The following is a 16,032-nucleotide window of genomic DNA, read 5'->3' as shown; positions in this document are numbered from 1 at the left end:
AATTAAGTTATATTCAGAGCTTTGGCATTTATTTTAACCTTTTAAAGTTCTGACCCAGACAAAAATAAATTCCAAGAGTGCCTCTTCTAAAACCTCCCTTAAAATATAAAGCTGTATTATCAAAAGGAGCCTAGCTGATTAGTTCACACAACAGAGCACAGGGAGTAACTCCAAAGCTTGTGGCTTTTTGTTATTAAGGTAATCTCTCCTCTAAAGTTCTCAGCCACAGCAGCTGTTTCCCTCCCTCATTTACAAAGGCTTGGAGTGAGAGCAGTGTGATGTCAGTGGTATCTCAGCTAATGAGAGTGTTTCTGTTCTACAGCGTGGGGAGCTGGACAGGACCTTCTCAAAGACAGCAAAACTCCTTTTAGCTACAGAAGTGTCTCCTCATGCTAAAAGACTGCAGTTTTGGGATTATTATGTCTTTAAATGTTTCCTTATAATGAAAAGGAAGATTTCCATGTGCTGTTGTGCTGTAACCTTATGCTGGTGTTTGTGAACAACTTCTTTCCTGAAGATGACTCTCCTCGCTTTTAATTGAAATAAATATAAATTAATCCATGGGCCACATCACCTCTGCCTGAGAGAGCTCCTCCAGAACACACATTAATGCTACCTTCATTATCCCTCCATAAAATTGATGGCTATAGGATATGACTGAAGGCATGCAACAATATCCCAGCAGGAGAGCACAGCCTCACTGAGGTCTTTGGTTTCACAAAACTCATGACTGTCCATTTATTCCCAGAAAGGCTGATTAGGACCATCATTTAGAATTCAGTTCCAGAGCACAAAGAATGCAAGCATGAATACACTTATTTCTCAATGACTCCTACAATTTTTTTTTAAATAGAGTACATTCTCACCTTTGCTCTCCCACAGCAAAAAATCACAAGTACCACATTCTGTATGACTCAGTGATTTCCTTGGGGAAAAAAAAAAAATTACAATTTCAAAGAATGAATTTCTTTTTAGCTTTGGTGGCCCATACTTACAGCCTCGGTGTGAATGGGATGCACAGCAAAGAAGAGCGCCGTGACAAAAGCAAGCCGGCAGTCCTTGAACACAGCTTTGTCACACGTGTACATCAGCACCAGGGTCACCAGACAGTGCAAAATCACATTCACTGCGTGGAAATAGAAGGGGTTCATGCCAGCCAGCAATATGTTCAACCTGGGAGGGAACAAAACAGAAGCAGTGCTAGATTTAGGAGATTTCTAATAGCAAGACATCTTTCAAACACTCTCAATTATGCCTTTTGCCCCATTTCCAGTCATCCAATGTTAGTGCAATTAAACCAATTACCGAAAAGCCCTCTAAACTTCTGGTTTATTTGATTAAAGAGAAATAATTTCCCCAATTTTTATATTATGTGGCTGTGTTTGGCAGCCTTCTTGACAGTGAGGGAGAGTCTTGTGCCCTGGCAGTGGAGTTCACTGCAGTGAGAGCACGCCTGCGCTTCCTCAGCAACAAACCACCCCAGCCAACATCATGGCACTTGTCCCATTTCCCTGCTGGCACCTTCTGTGGTTCTGCTGGCCACGTGGCAGCTTTACAATATGGGTAGCTATTTTCTGCTCTAGAATAGATGCTTTTGCCCAGGAACAGCCAAGACAAGGGCTTGGTAAGGTGCTGGAGCATCTCCTTGGCTTAAGAGGGGCATTTATTCCAATTTAACTTTCAAAATAGTGTCACACACTGAAGATTAAGACTTCATTTAAATTATTTACTGGCACAAAGAAACTTGTATAATAGTTTGCATCATTTTTATAAGGACATTGATAGCAAAGATAAGTTAGCTAACATCACCCTAGACTCAGTGAGACAATTAGGGTTCATTATTTGTGCCAATCATAAAGAAAAATGTAACAAGCTGCTATGACATTTGTTTGACAGCATGTATTAACACATTCTTCTGGTGACTGTTTTTTACAGCCAGCTTGCTTAACATCTGCTGACAAGCTTTGCCTTACATGCAGCTGAAGATAATTCTCTTAAGTACTAACAACATCTGTACATTTGGACAAATATATATGTACCCACACAAATGTACACACATACACATGGTGCCTATCTAGGGAAGGCTCCATATATGAACAAGGAATCTGGAAAAATGTCCTTTAGCTAATGTTGAAGGACTCTTTTTTTAAACAAATGACAAGATAACCAGTGAAAAGAAGACTCAATCTAAATATTTTACATGCAGCTGCAAATATGCTATAGGGTCAATAATCCTTCCTGTTGTTACTAAGAGACTCCAGGTCTCCCATGACAAGCATGATGCAACAGCAAGGCCACTGAGCTGTTGCTACTATAAAAAAACACCTTAGGTTTTTTGGGAAACAGAGGAGGTGTGAAGAGGTCTGTGAGAGCCAGACAGTTTTTTTGGTTTTTTGTTTTTGGTTTTTTTTGTATAAATAACTCTCTACATTTCTTATTCATAAGCAAGGAAGTGCTAGCTGTCCTGGGTTGAATCTTCCAGGCCAATCCAGTTTTACCAGATCAAGAGTCTTACTTGTGCATTCCTGCTGTGCTCCCACTGGAGTGTTTGTGGAGACAACAGATGAAACCCAGAGAGTTTGTGAAAAAGTGAGATTTTGGCATGACTTGACCTTTCCCTTTGAAGTATGGGTTGATGCAGTTACATTTTGACAAGACATCAGTCTGTGTGATTCAAGAATACATGAAGAGTTGGAGGTTTTTCTTTTTTTTTTAATCCCATTTCTCCTGCAAGCCACTTCAGGGCAGCAACATCCATCACTTTCCCTTATTTGTACCAGCACTGAATGACAAACCAGAACAAATGGCACTAACAGATATCCAGCCAGAGCTTCAGCTGCAAACACTGCAGCAGGGGAACCCCCAGGCAGGAATCTTGTTTCCAGCACGTTGAGGGGAGCAAGGAGCAGCACAGGGCCACCCCCTAAAGGAGCCACTCCAAGACACCTGCAGATGTGCACAGTGACAGGGACCTGCTGCAGGAGACATGCTGTGTACAAATGAATCACTGCTGGCTGTAAATCAGCTGGAGCACAATCCACTGCTCCCCCTCAAATGCCAAAGTGTCACCTGGGAACCTGATTTCTGGAGAAAGCAGATGCAGACAGGTGAGGACAAGTGCTCAGGGTATCAGGTGACATAAGCTCATGCACCAAAATGGGAGAGATTCTCATTTAGTTGGCCATGTTGTGAGAACCAATCATTAAACCCATGACATCTGATAATACTCTTGAAACATCTATCATTAGTCTCCATGGATCATGTCTGATCACCTCCCATCCTTCAACACATCCTGTTGGCAGGAGAGGCACAACTTTATAGGCAAGAGATCTTCCTATCCCCACCAGGACCCCATCCCAAAAGCAGGGTGTGCCATCCCTTCACACCCCTCCTTAAGGTGAATATCAAGTCAATGAGGCTTGTAAGCTGAGAGTTACCTGATGTAAATTATTGAGAACAGCTCTGTAAAAGCATCAGCCTCACAGCTTGGCTGTTCTCCTGTGTGTTCTTTAAATAAATAAAAAACAGCAGAACAAAACACAAACATAATACCACACTATTCAGATAAAGCTTCCACTAAACAGCAAAATCAGCCTGCAAGTATGTTTAAATACCATCCTTGGTGGTCCTTGAACACCAAACATGAGTGTGTGCAGGTGCTATATTCACACCAGTGCTTTTTGCTGCTAAAGCTCTTTGTCATAAGAAATTAGGCCACATGGCAGTGAAGGAAACATTCTTCAGTCCTGAAACAATCCCAGCAGAATGATGTTGAAACATTAGCAGTGGTTAAATTTATTGTATTTCAAATGGGTGAGCAAATCTGGGTCTTCAAACAGCTCTAATCCAAGTCACAAGAACCTTGCAAAGCTCCACAGCTCACACAGGCATGGGGGGAAAAGGCAGCCTACTATGGAATGCCAAATTTGCTCCACTGCAGAGGAACTGTGGAGGAACTTCTGGGCAAGGGAGCCAAGAAGGGAATGGTAAATAAAAAATTACTTCACCCCTCTTAATCTTTAACAGCCTAACAGAGAGAGTCAGTCTTATTTACTGGCAGCAGCATGCAGCAATTATACACAGCAGACAGCTCAGCAAACAAAGGAAGTAAAACAGAAGTATGAATCTCAAAATGAAGGAAGAAGTGGTCTTTCTCCAACATAATGTTCATAAACAGAACTTCTGGCAAGCAAAAACTGTACTACACTGGAGGGAGGTGAGGGTGGTGTAGTCCTTGCATTTCCATACTTTTACTGCCCCACAAATGGGGAAAATTGTATCGTGTAGTCATCTCTGCATGAAGATCATAACCCCTCTCTGAGCTAAAGCACAACTTGCAAGATACATCTTATGGCCTTGGTAGAGCCACAGTGAGGAGAGGAGATGCTTTGGGCTGGCCAGGCTGTATGAACAGGCTGCTCCTCAAAACAGAGACCTGTTTGTAAACAGCATCCTAAAGATTTGGGGCTGAACAGAGCAGATGAGAACACTCCTAGGAACAGAGAACCCTGAAAGAGGAAGGTACAACCACCTCAGACAAGGAGGTCTTTCTTCTGAGGAGCCACCCACAAAACAGAAGAGTTTTTATTGCTTTAACATCCCTGCTGGAAGAGTCCCTGGAGGCAAAGATTCTGCTAAATCTCCTGTGGAATGGAAAAAAATGGCAGTTCAAATGCAAAGGCCATCAGAAGACCCAGGGAAAGAAGGAGAGAGCACATCAAAGTGCAGTCTCTCAATAATAGGGGACATTGACAGGTATCTTCTAACAGAGCTCAATAGCATCATCCCAGCCACCACCAAAATAAAATCTGAATACAGAAATCTCAGCCAAGACTCAACACTGTTTATGTGTCCAAGTGTTGCAGTGTGTGGCTCAGCATGTCACACACACCCATACCAGAGTACACCAAAATAAGAAATCCCTGGATTTTGTTAAGGCTGATGGATGTTTTCCAAGAACAGTGGAATAGGCTTGCTTTGCCACCTGCAGCAGTTTTTCTACCATTCCTCCACCCTCCACTCAGAAAAGGAATTACACAGCTTCAGTCTCAGAAAGAGACTTCCACAGGCAGGAGCTGTTGAAGGTTCACGGAGTGAAACCTGTACAACAACTCTCCAGAAGAAAGAAAATCATTCTATCTCTCAAAAGTAACCTCTGTCAGTACCCTCAGGGGTCCTCCAGAGAAGTTATCAGGGACACATCAACTCTGGGTAAGCAATTCCCCCAGAGAGGGCCTGGAAATGGAGTGGAACTCTGGCTTCATCCTCACAGACTCAGAATCAGAGGGGTCTATGCTGTAAAGAGCACAGGCTTACAGACAAATCCCATACATACCCAGTTACAATACATAATCACCAGCAACACTCTCCCCCCCAGCTCTAATATAGTGCTTTTCATTCACTTGTACACATGAAGGCTCATTCAACCTTTTTTAATGCCTCTTATGGTTTAATAATATTGTAAACCATAATTGGAGAGTTTCTCTTTTTATAGACTTTGTTATTATCCCTGGGCAGCTCTTGTTTAGTTTAATCTGTTTTATTATTTTCAAAAGACTAACAATGATACACAACATGTTATCAAATAGAAATGCACGGGATAATAATGGTAATTTGTTATAGCAAGTAATGCTTACTGGAAAGTCTCAGAGCATCCCATACCTCATAAAACCCCCACAGTTTTTATACTGAAGGCTCACATGCAGATTTATATAAATTAATTTAATACAAAAGGATGGATTAAGTTTCTTGTTATGGTCTTTTCCTGTTCAAATTGTGTGTTAAACATGGCAAACTTTATGCAAAATAATACCCTCTTTCAATGCATGGTGGAATCTCCTTATAAACTCCACAGATGCATGTACTTGGTGCCAGGAAAATGAGAATTTGCACTCCAAAAGAGGTGCAGCTGCAGCAGTGACAATAATGGTTAAGGCTGTATGTGGAAACAACTCGAAGATTAATGAAAAACCTGTTGCAATAAACAGAAAATAAGGCCCTTTGCAGTGGTGTTCTTACAATGGCCAGTTTCCACCACAAAGTGCAACAGCACTTGGTGCTGATTTGTGCTGATAATCTTTCCACAGTAGAGTACAATGCCTAAGAATGGAATGGACAATAAGACTTAAATGGTTTGGTCCTTGATTTGCTATAATGGCAGTGGGTGAGATGAAAGAGGCCGTATCAATTCCCAAGCTACAGCAATTGCTCAGAGCACAGAAGTCACTTACACGAGCACTAGTTAAGTGCAGGCATTCAGAGCAGGCTATTGCTTTCCAGCAGGGGTAGGGAAAGAAAACAGAAATCATAATTAGACTGGGAAGAAGCAGCACCTTGAAAGTGGCAAAAGTGCCAGGGCAGAATTTTGTAGTGAACCCACAGAAAGTGTGGTTTGATGATCATTCCTGTGTTACAAATAACAAGAGCACCATTCACAAGGGTTTAGGTTTGTTAGGGCAAAACCAGCCTCGGAAGACTGGAGTAGAAAAAATCCAGATGATGGCAAGCAACAAAATTACAAACCAGGTGTCATTTTATCTAGCTAGTGAACAAAATGCAGTTTGTCTTAAATTATTCTTAAGTAGCATCTCAGCAAGAGCTGAGGAAATGAACATCTCATGAAACTCCAGCAGCCACCCATCAGAGTATGGAGAGAGAACAGGATGAGACGTGATCAAAAACCAAGCTAGGATAGTCATTCACCAAGAAGAGAAAGCTACAGTAACTGAAATCTAGTATAAAGTTATTAGTCCTAAAGACAGTATTTCAAACTGGATGTAACTGGATGTAACAGTTCTCCACCAAATTTGAAGTAAGTTTGAAATAAGCTGAAGACCATGAAAGAAATGCCATTTTAACTCACAATAAAGCAAAGAAAAAAAGGGGGGAAAAAAGGGTATAGTGAGTGAAAAGAGAACGGTCTTTTTTTCTTTTCCCTTTCTTTCTTTCAGTCTGTGAGACAATAAACAGAAAGCCCATGAAAGCAGTCAAAAACAGAGCGAGGAAATGCAGAGAAATGCCTTTAGCTAACCAGCAGCAGCCAGAGTACTTTATTTTCATGGACTCTAAAGAGTATTGACAAGGATGCTCCTGTGGGTAAGAAGGCTGAGACTTTTAGGTAAAAGATGGCCAAAGAGAATTAATGATGACATTGGTGCAAGAGGAACAGAATGCCCAGTGAGAGAAAATCCCCAGAAATTGGTAGGTGTTAAACAGAGACAAGTCACCACTGAAGCAAGCAGCAAAGATAAGTGTGACTGCATTCACCTCAGCCAAGTCGTTCAGAAGAATTAGAGAACTCCTCCCTTCATAAAAGGCTTTAAATTCAAGAAACAGGTAAATTTTATTCAGGGCTGAGAAAATGCAAAGGCAGATTCCTACATGTTTTGTACACACCTTTCCTGCTGGACAAATCCTCACCTCTGGGCTTGGCTGCAAGCAGCATGACAACACAGACCCCCATCCAGGTCTGCACCCCATCCTTGGGCAGGGAGCTCCCCTCAGCCTCCAGGAGCCCTGCTCTCCTTCCAGGGAGTGCAAGCAGCCCCAGAAAAACACAGCCCAAACTTATGACCATAAGCATCAGACACCTGCTACAAAAATTACATTTGTGAGGGAGACTTCTTGTGCACCTGGCACTGGGGAAAAACCCTTAGCTTTGAGGCACCAAGCTTTGGAAAACACCTAAAATTGCAGCAAGGCATTCTGCCCAAGGGCAGGAGAAAAGCTTAGGTGCTTAGAGACGTGTCTGTATATTCCAGCTGTAACACAACCAGTCTCAAAAAAGCATCTGCTTCTCTTCACAAAGTCCACCTCATCCAGTATGGCTACACCAGTACTACATCAATTTCATGGCAGGTATGACAGTAGCAGTGTGGAGAGTGATTGCCACAGCATGAGTAGAAATAGGAGACTAAGCTGCACAAGAGAAATAGTGACACAATCTTAAACATTGTGATGTACAGAGTGAAGAAAATACTTGTGAACTGTGTATTTAACCTGACACATTATAGCTCCACTATATTACCCTGCAATGTCAAGCTGTAATATAGCATTAAATCAATAACAAAGAAAATGTAAGGTCTTTTTTTCCTTCCCCAGGTTGTTTTGGTTCTCTTAAGCTCACTGTCCTTGAAACTGATGCCACTGATATAGCTGAAAAAACAGAAAGATCAGCTGTAAACAACTAGATAGATCAGAAGGCTGACAGTGAGTTATAGAATCAGTTCTCTCTTCGGCTATGTATTTACATCTAACCCAAGCTCACATTCACTTAAGGCTTTGATCCAAAACCACTGAAGCCTCACTTGAGGCTCTCAATGCCAACCCAGAATATTGAGCTGCTGCTGAAGGTCCCTATTTACTTCCCAGGCAGGTACACACCCAAGCCATCACTGGCTAGCAGCCTTGGTGGGCAGACCTGGAAGCTTAAGCATTCTGCAGTCAGCACCTGAGCACAGTCCAGATTATTTAATTTACCTTGTTGCCCTTTTTTTTTTTTCCAGCTAGAGTACCAGTAGGATGGCTCTCCTCACAAACTGTGTGTCAACACCTTTTCTGGTGGGAGAGCTGCAATCCCTTTTGCAGCTTTTCCCCCTCCAGCTCCTCTCCTCCCAGGCCACCAGCAGCAGCTGCAGTGGATACTCTGACACCCTTCCCACAGAGCACATCCCCAGTGAACAGTCACTCCCACCTCCTTTGAAGAGGACCAGGTATCCATCTGCTGCTTCCTTGCCATGCCATCCCTCAAGTCTTTGTCACAGCCACGTGTCCCAGACCTGTCACCACCTATTCCTTCTGTTCCTAGTGAGCTGTTCCTTGAGGCATCCCCAACCAGCATCTGCCTTGGCACCACCAACGAGGCTGAGCACACAGGGCCTTCACTTCTCAGGCACCTGCAAACCAGGAGGCTCACATCTGATAAAATGTCTTTGAATCTTGGCATACAGGGGATTAGAAAGGCTTCATTCTCACCACTTTCTATCACTGCATACCTTCACTGTGCTGCTGATTACACCAAATCTTCATCACCTGTTTGTTTCTGGGTTGGAGAACCTATCTAAATGGGGATTTGGCAGACAGAAAGAGAGAGAGAGGGAGAGAGCATTGAGGACTGTACCTTCTGCTCCAGTAGCTAAGAAACATTTCTAAAAAACCACTGGAAACAAGGAGTAACTGAAGTGCTACTGAGGGAATAAATGATTCAGTGAACTTCTGTTAGTGGAGGCAAGGTGTAAGACAGAAAGCATCAGGTTTAAATAGAAAATCCTGACTGAATTACAGAACTGGCAGTTCTCTTTTTTCCTACCTTTCAGCTTAACATTTTATAAGGAAGACACCAAAAATAGTATCTTCTGAGTCCAAAAAGTTGCCTTCTTTAGAAAAAAGTATATTGGATCACTTCTTGGAGAAGAAAACACCTGCAGGTAAGTACCTCTAAGTGACAGCAGCTGGAGAAGCTTTTTTCTGAAGGACTAAGCAAAACCACTGCCTACCATCTCAACTCCTGTGCAGGTGAATAGTTGTGCTAGACCTGTCACCTAACAGTTACCCATGTGTAATAGGAATGCTTCTGAACTAACTCATTCAACATTCCTTTATTTCATAGAAGTCAGGAGAAAAGGTAAGAGAAGTTCAAAGACACAAAGCAAACATCATTTAATTTAACAGCCCATATGGAAGCTTTTTACCCCCCTTCTGATGTTAACCCACACAAAATAGTTGAGCAATTCTGTGAATATTTTAAGTTTTGCTTAATGGTTCCAGTGGGCCACTCTTTTTTTTCCTCTGAACATTCATACTGTCAGATCCAGTGTGAATAATGTCAAATACTTGAGCTCTTCTCACTGTTTGGCTCTAGAGCATTAGTCTACTGAAATGAGACTGTCACTTATGATTTCCAATTCATCAGGGACACTGAACCACTGTTACACAATTTCAGCAATGTCTGCTTCAGATTTTTCTGACAGACGGGTGATAAATTTTTTTAATTGAGATCATTTCAGGAATATGTAGCTTATATGTAGGATATGTTCAGCCTAATGAAAAGTCCACAGGGCATTTTGAGTCCTGCCTCTTACTTTCACAGTCACAAATGGCAGAAAAGAGACTAAGTTTCAGTGGATAGATAATCTGTAGACATAAATTTCAGCCCACCCTTCACATCTGCTCTGTACAAGGAGTTTGGAGATCTCCCAGATTCTTTAATCTTAATACAGCAAGAGGCAAAACAAGCCTTTACAGATGAAAGTTTCATACAAGAGAAGTAGAACCACTAGGCTGATATAAAGATTGACGCTTGCAATTGAAATGCCTTGGACTGACCAAATTAGCACAACAACAAGATAAACTAAGTAAAACAAGCAAATGTGCAAACAATAAAGATACCAGAACATTTGGTCCTCTCTTCCCTCCTTCCTGAACTCATCACACAGTTTTCTCAAGTATCTTAAGTGGGTGGATTAAACTCTAACAAAAGTATTAGCAACACTCATTTCCATTCTCTTACTCATCAGATTCTGCTGAGCTTTTTACCAGAACCAAGGTAAATCCTTTTTCCCATCTGCAGGAAGACAGAGAGCAACCAGCAATCTCCTGCTGGGCAAGGCAGGCAGAGCACAGCTCAGCCACAGTTTCAGTGCTGCTTGGCAAAAGCTGCCCGAGGATTCTTTGGAAGCACTGGGTTTGGAGGATTCCCTCCACCCTGGTCTTAACATCTTCCTCTGACACCATACTGGTAGAAATGAAATGGGAAGAATGTGGAAACTGGAAGAGTAATTGGGATGTGGAGGATATGATCTCCCTCTGCAGCCAGGGAAGATAAACGATTCCTTCCCTATTCCAAATCCAAGTGGTGAACAAATGACTCTGCCTTTGACCCAATGTCTTGGCCACATGGTTATTATAAGCATAGAGAATGAAATCCTGTTCACAAAATTAGTGTCACTTCCCTTCCAGAAAGGACTAGGCAGAAACAGCACTTCATCCTTTTTTGACACACACCCCTTTAAATAGCAAAGGAAAAACAAGTTCAAATACATGCAAATGGGAACTAGAATATACAGTTTCCATTTGGTTATTAAAGTTTAGGTTTCTTTTGCTCATTAGCATCACAATCTCAATCCTGCAACCTGATCGAGGATCCCACATCCAGCACTCCAATGCTAATACTGCATGCAACGAGGTCAGTGGTGATACAGGTTCACTCCTCTCTCCAATTACCCCCAGAAGTGTTGCTGGAGGAATGGGCAGATCCCCAAACTATAAGAGTTTTGTTGGACACATGATGGAGAAGGCAGCTGTGCCTGCAACTACCTACTCCCACCTCACTCTTTACAGAAATTGCTGAAACGCCCTTCAAGGAGAAGGTACAAAACCTGTTCTAAAAAATCCAGTTGACAAGGGTCTGTGCCATTCAGCTTTCCTTTATGAGGAGCATGCCAGCCTGTGCCCACACAGCCAATACTGGCAGCTCTTGGCTCCAAGTCCACCTGTACAACCAAAGAGCAGCAAGTGCTATGTGCAAGTGCCAAAGGGATGTCCCATTTCCCAAAACTGTTCTTGCTTCACAGAAACACTCAATTTCCACATACTCATTAAATTCTATTTCTATATCCGGTGTGCTATTGAGTTAATCAGCAGAGTGACCAAGGAACCGGTAACACATCCCCCTGGCAGACTTTCCAATGCCTATATCCTCTATTCCCAACACCTGCTGTAGTTTGTAATGAGCATCTACTGAGCACTAGACATCATTCAGCCACACCACCAGCTCTTCCAGCACAGCTCTCGGCAAACACATGTACCATTTCTAAATGCTAAAATGTGCTAAACGTTCATCATCATTAATGTTCCGTAAGAATAAATTAAGCAGAGAACAAGCTAATGGAAAGAATGATAAACTGCATGGATTGTAACTGAGCTTATTTGTCACAAATTCTTCGCCTGGGGGAGAGACACCAGCGAAGGTTTTCTTTCTAGGATTAGCGAAGGTAGCTGTCACTTTATTGCTGCTCAACTTCCCTTTATTCCTGTAAAACCGAAACTCCTCCTCAACAACTCTGCGCGGTACACAGGGAAGGCGCATCTGAAGCGGGGAGGCTGCAACTCCGCGACTGACACGGCAGGCTGGCAGTGCCGGGAGGGATGCGCGGAACGGCGCGGTACCCGGGGGCTGACCCCTCCACTTAGCGCTGGGAACAAAGGTACGGATGACTACGGGTCTGTTTCAAAACACAACGCGATAAGTTTCTGGCACTATCACTCAGCTGCGGAGAAAACGTACTCGAGATAAAGCACAGGAAGAACTCACGGGGAATTCACGTGAGCACCTTCCCCAGCCGAAAGCTCTTTCCGAAACGCTCCGTTTTCCCTTTTGTCCCTCCCGCAACCCGGGGAAGAAGCGCCACCTGCTCCCAAACCGCCGGGAAAACGGGCACCCGGCGGGAGAGTGGCGGACTCCTCCGGAGCGTCGCCTCACCGCTTCCCTTCTCCAGCAAACTTGCCCCGGGCCGGGCAGCGGGACCGCGCCGGTGGCCGAGCCGCGGGGCGCGCCCCGTCCTGCAGAGCTGCGGGCAGAAATGCTGAATCACGGAGCCGAGGGTGCGGGACCGGGGCTCCCCCTGACCCCGCGGGGGCGGCCGGACCCGGAGAGGAGCCGCCCGCCCGCCCCGCCGCGGCGCCGACACTCACTTGAAGGTGAGGACGCAGAGGGGGCGGTAGGACTTGTGGCTGGTGTTCTCGGCCATGCGCTTGCCCCAAAAGTCGTTGGCGAAGGCGGCGGACACGGGGGCGGCCGCCCGCACGTCGGGGTTGTTCACGATGGCCCAGACGTCGTCGTGCACGAACTCGCCCCGCAGGGAGTTGCCGTAGCAGAGGGCGCAGAGCCCCGCCAGCACCGCCGCCGCCGCCGCCCCGCCGCGCCGCCCGCCCGCCGACGGGCAGGGGCCCGGCGCGGCTCGGTCCCGGCTGCGGGAGCCCCGCCGAGCCGAGCCCGTCACCATGGCGCGGGGCGCCGCGCTGGCTGCCCCGGCTCCGCCGCCGCCGCGGCGCGGGGAGGCAGCGGCGCCCGCATGGTGCGGGGCGGGCAGCGGGACCGCCGCCGGCCACTCGCGCTCTGCCGAGCCGCAGCCCGCCCGGCTGCAAATAAACAGCGGCCGCCTCCCCGCGCCATCCCTTCTCCTCCTCTTCCTCCTCCTCCTCCCCCCCCGCGCCCCCTCCCGCACGCATGCTCCTTGCCGCGCTGTCGCTCCGCCGCCACCTCCTCGCTCAGCCCGTCGGTCGGGGGGCTCTGCCCGCGGGGGGCTCTGGCCCCACCGCACAGCGCGGACCGGGACCCGCTCCGGCACGGCAGCACCCGCCCGAGCCGGGCGGGGAGCGCAGTCCCGCTGCGGCGGTCGGGTCGCCGCTGTCCTTGCTCTCCCAGGAGACGGGTGCAGGGCTGTCCCGGTGCCAGCGCCTCCTCCGAGCCCCGCGGGCAGCCCCCTCCGCAGCTCCCCTGGGGACCGCGCTCACCCGGCCGGCGGCAGCATCCCTGCCGGCTCCGCGGCACCCTCGCTGCTGCACCGCATCCACAGCGTGCCCGCTGATCCGGTATCGATGCTGCTGCTGCACCGCATCCACAGCGTGCCGCTGATCCGGTATCGATGCTGCTGCTGCACCGCATCCACGCTGCTCCACGGCATCGGTGCTGGCCCACGTCCTCCGCGCCGCAGCGTCGGCTGTGCCAAACAGTCCCCCCACTGTGTCCTGCTGCAGGAAAAGGCATTTTGGCGCCACAGAACTTGTTTTCTCTACTCTGTTTCATTTCCTGTCTTTATTCTGAAATCATTTATGAGCTGCAGTGTGTCCATACCCTCCCACAGATGACCGTTCTTGTGTTAGTGATAAGCCTCAATAACTTAAGGAAAGGCCGTGGTCAGATCATCTATTCACCCATATATGAAAACAACATAGTAATAGATTTTTCAAACACCAGAAAAACAAGGACTCTATTAATGGGGTTTCAACCTTTAAAGAAGACCTTCCGCTTATGACCAAACAAAGCAGTAACACCGCTTGGCAAAGAGGCTTTGATTCAATTAGGTGAATGAACATACTGAACACACTTAGAATTTGCTCTTGAGAAAAGATGCACTGAGCAGGGCTCCCCAGCAGCCTGCGCAGGTCCGAGCTGCTCCCGGTGCGTGCGTGTGAGCGTGTGGGAAAAAGAGGGGAGCGGAAGCCTTGCAAAGTTCATGCAGGCTCTCCAGGGCAAGCCCGCTCCAGGAATGCTTTTTCCCCCAGTGTATTTGGCACTTCGAGTGATCTGGTATTTTCCAAGTGCAACAGAACAGGCTTTTCAGATGCACTTTTGTTATAGCTAAAAATAACAGTTAACTCTGACTGGGACAGTGTGTTTATATCCGGGACAGAAGGAAACTCCACCACAATCAGAGCCATTAATTCAAACTTTCTCTTTAAGCAGCTGTTGACATTTAGCCAGTTGGCTGCATGGAGTTTTCATCTGCAGTGGGAGACCACTCATGATACTGTGTTGGTATTCATTTTCACCAAAGTTTCAAAGCCTAGGCATGCAAAGCTAGACTCCCAAGTCGATGCATGGGCACAAAAACAGCCTGGTATCCAGAGGCACCCAAGTACCCGAGCCACGAGGACCCAGCAGCTCTAAAAACAACCTCACTATTGCACATGTGCCTAAGAGGTGGACTTTTTGTTGATATAAATTAAAATAGAGTTTGGGGAGAGGGGTGGTAGTGAGGAATGGATTGTAATGTTCGTGAAAGCAAAAGGAAATGTGTAAGATTTAAAGGTTGAAATTGCCTTGCAGCAGACTGCAGGTAATATTTTAAATTCTGAGTTACTCACCTGAACAAAATCTGCACTCCTTTAGCCCAGCTGGGTCTTAGCAGGCTGCCCCTCCCAACAAGACCCCTGTACCTCTGGTCCTTCACCTCCATGGATCAATCTGCACAGCATTTCTCATCAGTCTTGCAGCTTTCTGTCCTTCATCATCCCAGGTTAGGGGCAGCCTGCTTACAGGCTGCTCTTGCCACAAAACGGGGCCAGGGCTGCCTGGCATGGGGCAGGGACTGGTCTCTCCATTCATTATCCAGGATTATGGGACATGTCCCTGCTGTGTCACAAGCCCTGCTGTCCACTCCTTCAGCTTAACTAGTTCTTTACAAAAAACTTACCAAAAATGCTGAGTTCTAAACCAGTAAATGATGAAGAGATAGAAAATAATTTTCCCATCAAGGAATTCCCTGACAACATCATACACAGTCATCTAACATCACATAGTACAACAGACACTCTCTGGAATAAATAATTACTTCTCATACAGATCTTCTGCTATACCCTGCTCTCTTCCTTAACCCACCAAGCTTGATTAATACCAAAAAGAGAGAGATGGCAGTCCTGACCCACTCAGGACTCCTTCCCCTCGTGCTCTTTAAGAAGGCACCTACACACAGGCCATTGGCTTTCATCTGGCACAGACCTAGACTTTGCAATGGAGAAAAACCCAATTTATTTTCAAACTGGTTCTTATGTGCTTATTGAAATGTTATGCATAACATGTAGTTAACACTAATTTGCCAAGTTCTTACATGACAAGAAAATCTATTTCTCACTTCTCCAAGACACACCAGTTCTTTCCTGTCTTCCCTCAAACAAACATCTGACAGAGACAAAGCAATCTCCAGCCAGTCATTGAGGAAAACCTTGCATTCTTCACACCAAGATCCACTGAAATACAAACACATCATCTTCTTCTTTCTCCACAGAGGGAAACACTACCTTGTCATGCAGCAGTCACCATCACAGGTTGAAGTCGAGATGTCTGTTGCTAGAAGTCCTGTCCACTTATAAAGAAACTAACAGCAAGAGGAATTCAGAGAGCAGAAGAAATACTGAACACTGCTGTATGATCAGCATCCAGATCCATACATATATATGTCAGATCCATACATATATATGTAGGCATAGACACAGAGGGAAAGGAAAGAGAGAGAAAGAAGAGAATACAGCAAT

The 16,032-nt window shown here is 45.7% G+C and overlaps 1 protein-coding gene across 1 annotated transcript in view; it reads right to left on the bottom strand.

The window, feature by feature from the left end:
- TMTC1 (transmembrane O-mannosyltransferase targeting cadherins 1) overlaps positions 1–13,174 on the bottom strand; it is a 132,392-nt gene extending 119,218 nt beyond the window's left edge. The window contains exons 1-2 of the mRNA XM_079303430.1: positions 12,691–13,174; positions 996–1,173 (exon numbers count right to left, since the gene is read on the bottom strand). Of these exons, the coding sequence (XP_079159556.1) occupies positions 996–1,173; positions 12,691–13,001 (489 nt within the window). The 5' untranslated portion in view covers positions 13,002–13,174. The remainder of the gene's footprint in view (positions 1–995; positions 1,174–12,690) is intronic.
- Positions 13,175–16,032: the final 2,858 nt, after the last annotated feature.

The sequence above is a fragment of the Erithacus rubecula genome (assembly GCF_903797595.1).
Source record: "Erithacus rubecula genome assembly, chromosome: 4".
NCBI lineage: Eukaryota > Metazoa > Chordata > Aves > Passeriformes > Muscicapidae > Erithacus > Erithacus rubecula.
The sequence above is the reverse complement of the archived record's forward strand: the minus strand, read 5'-3'. Positions and strand labels throughout refer to the sequence as shown.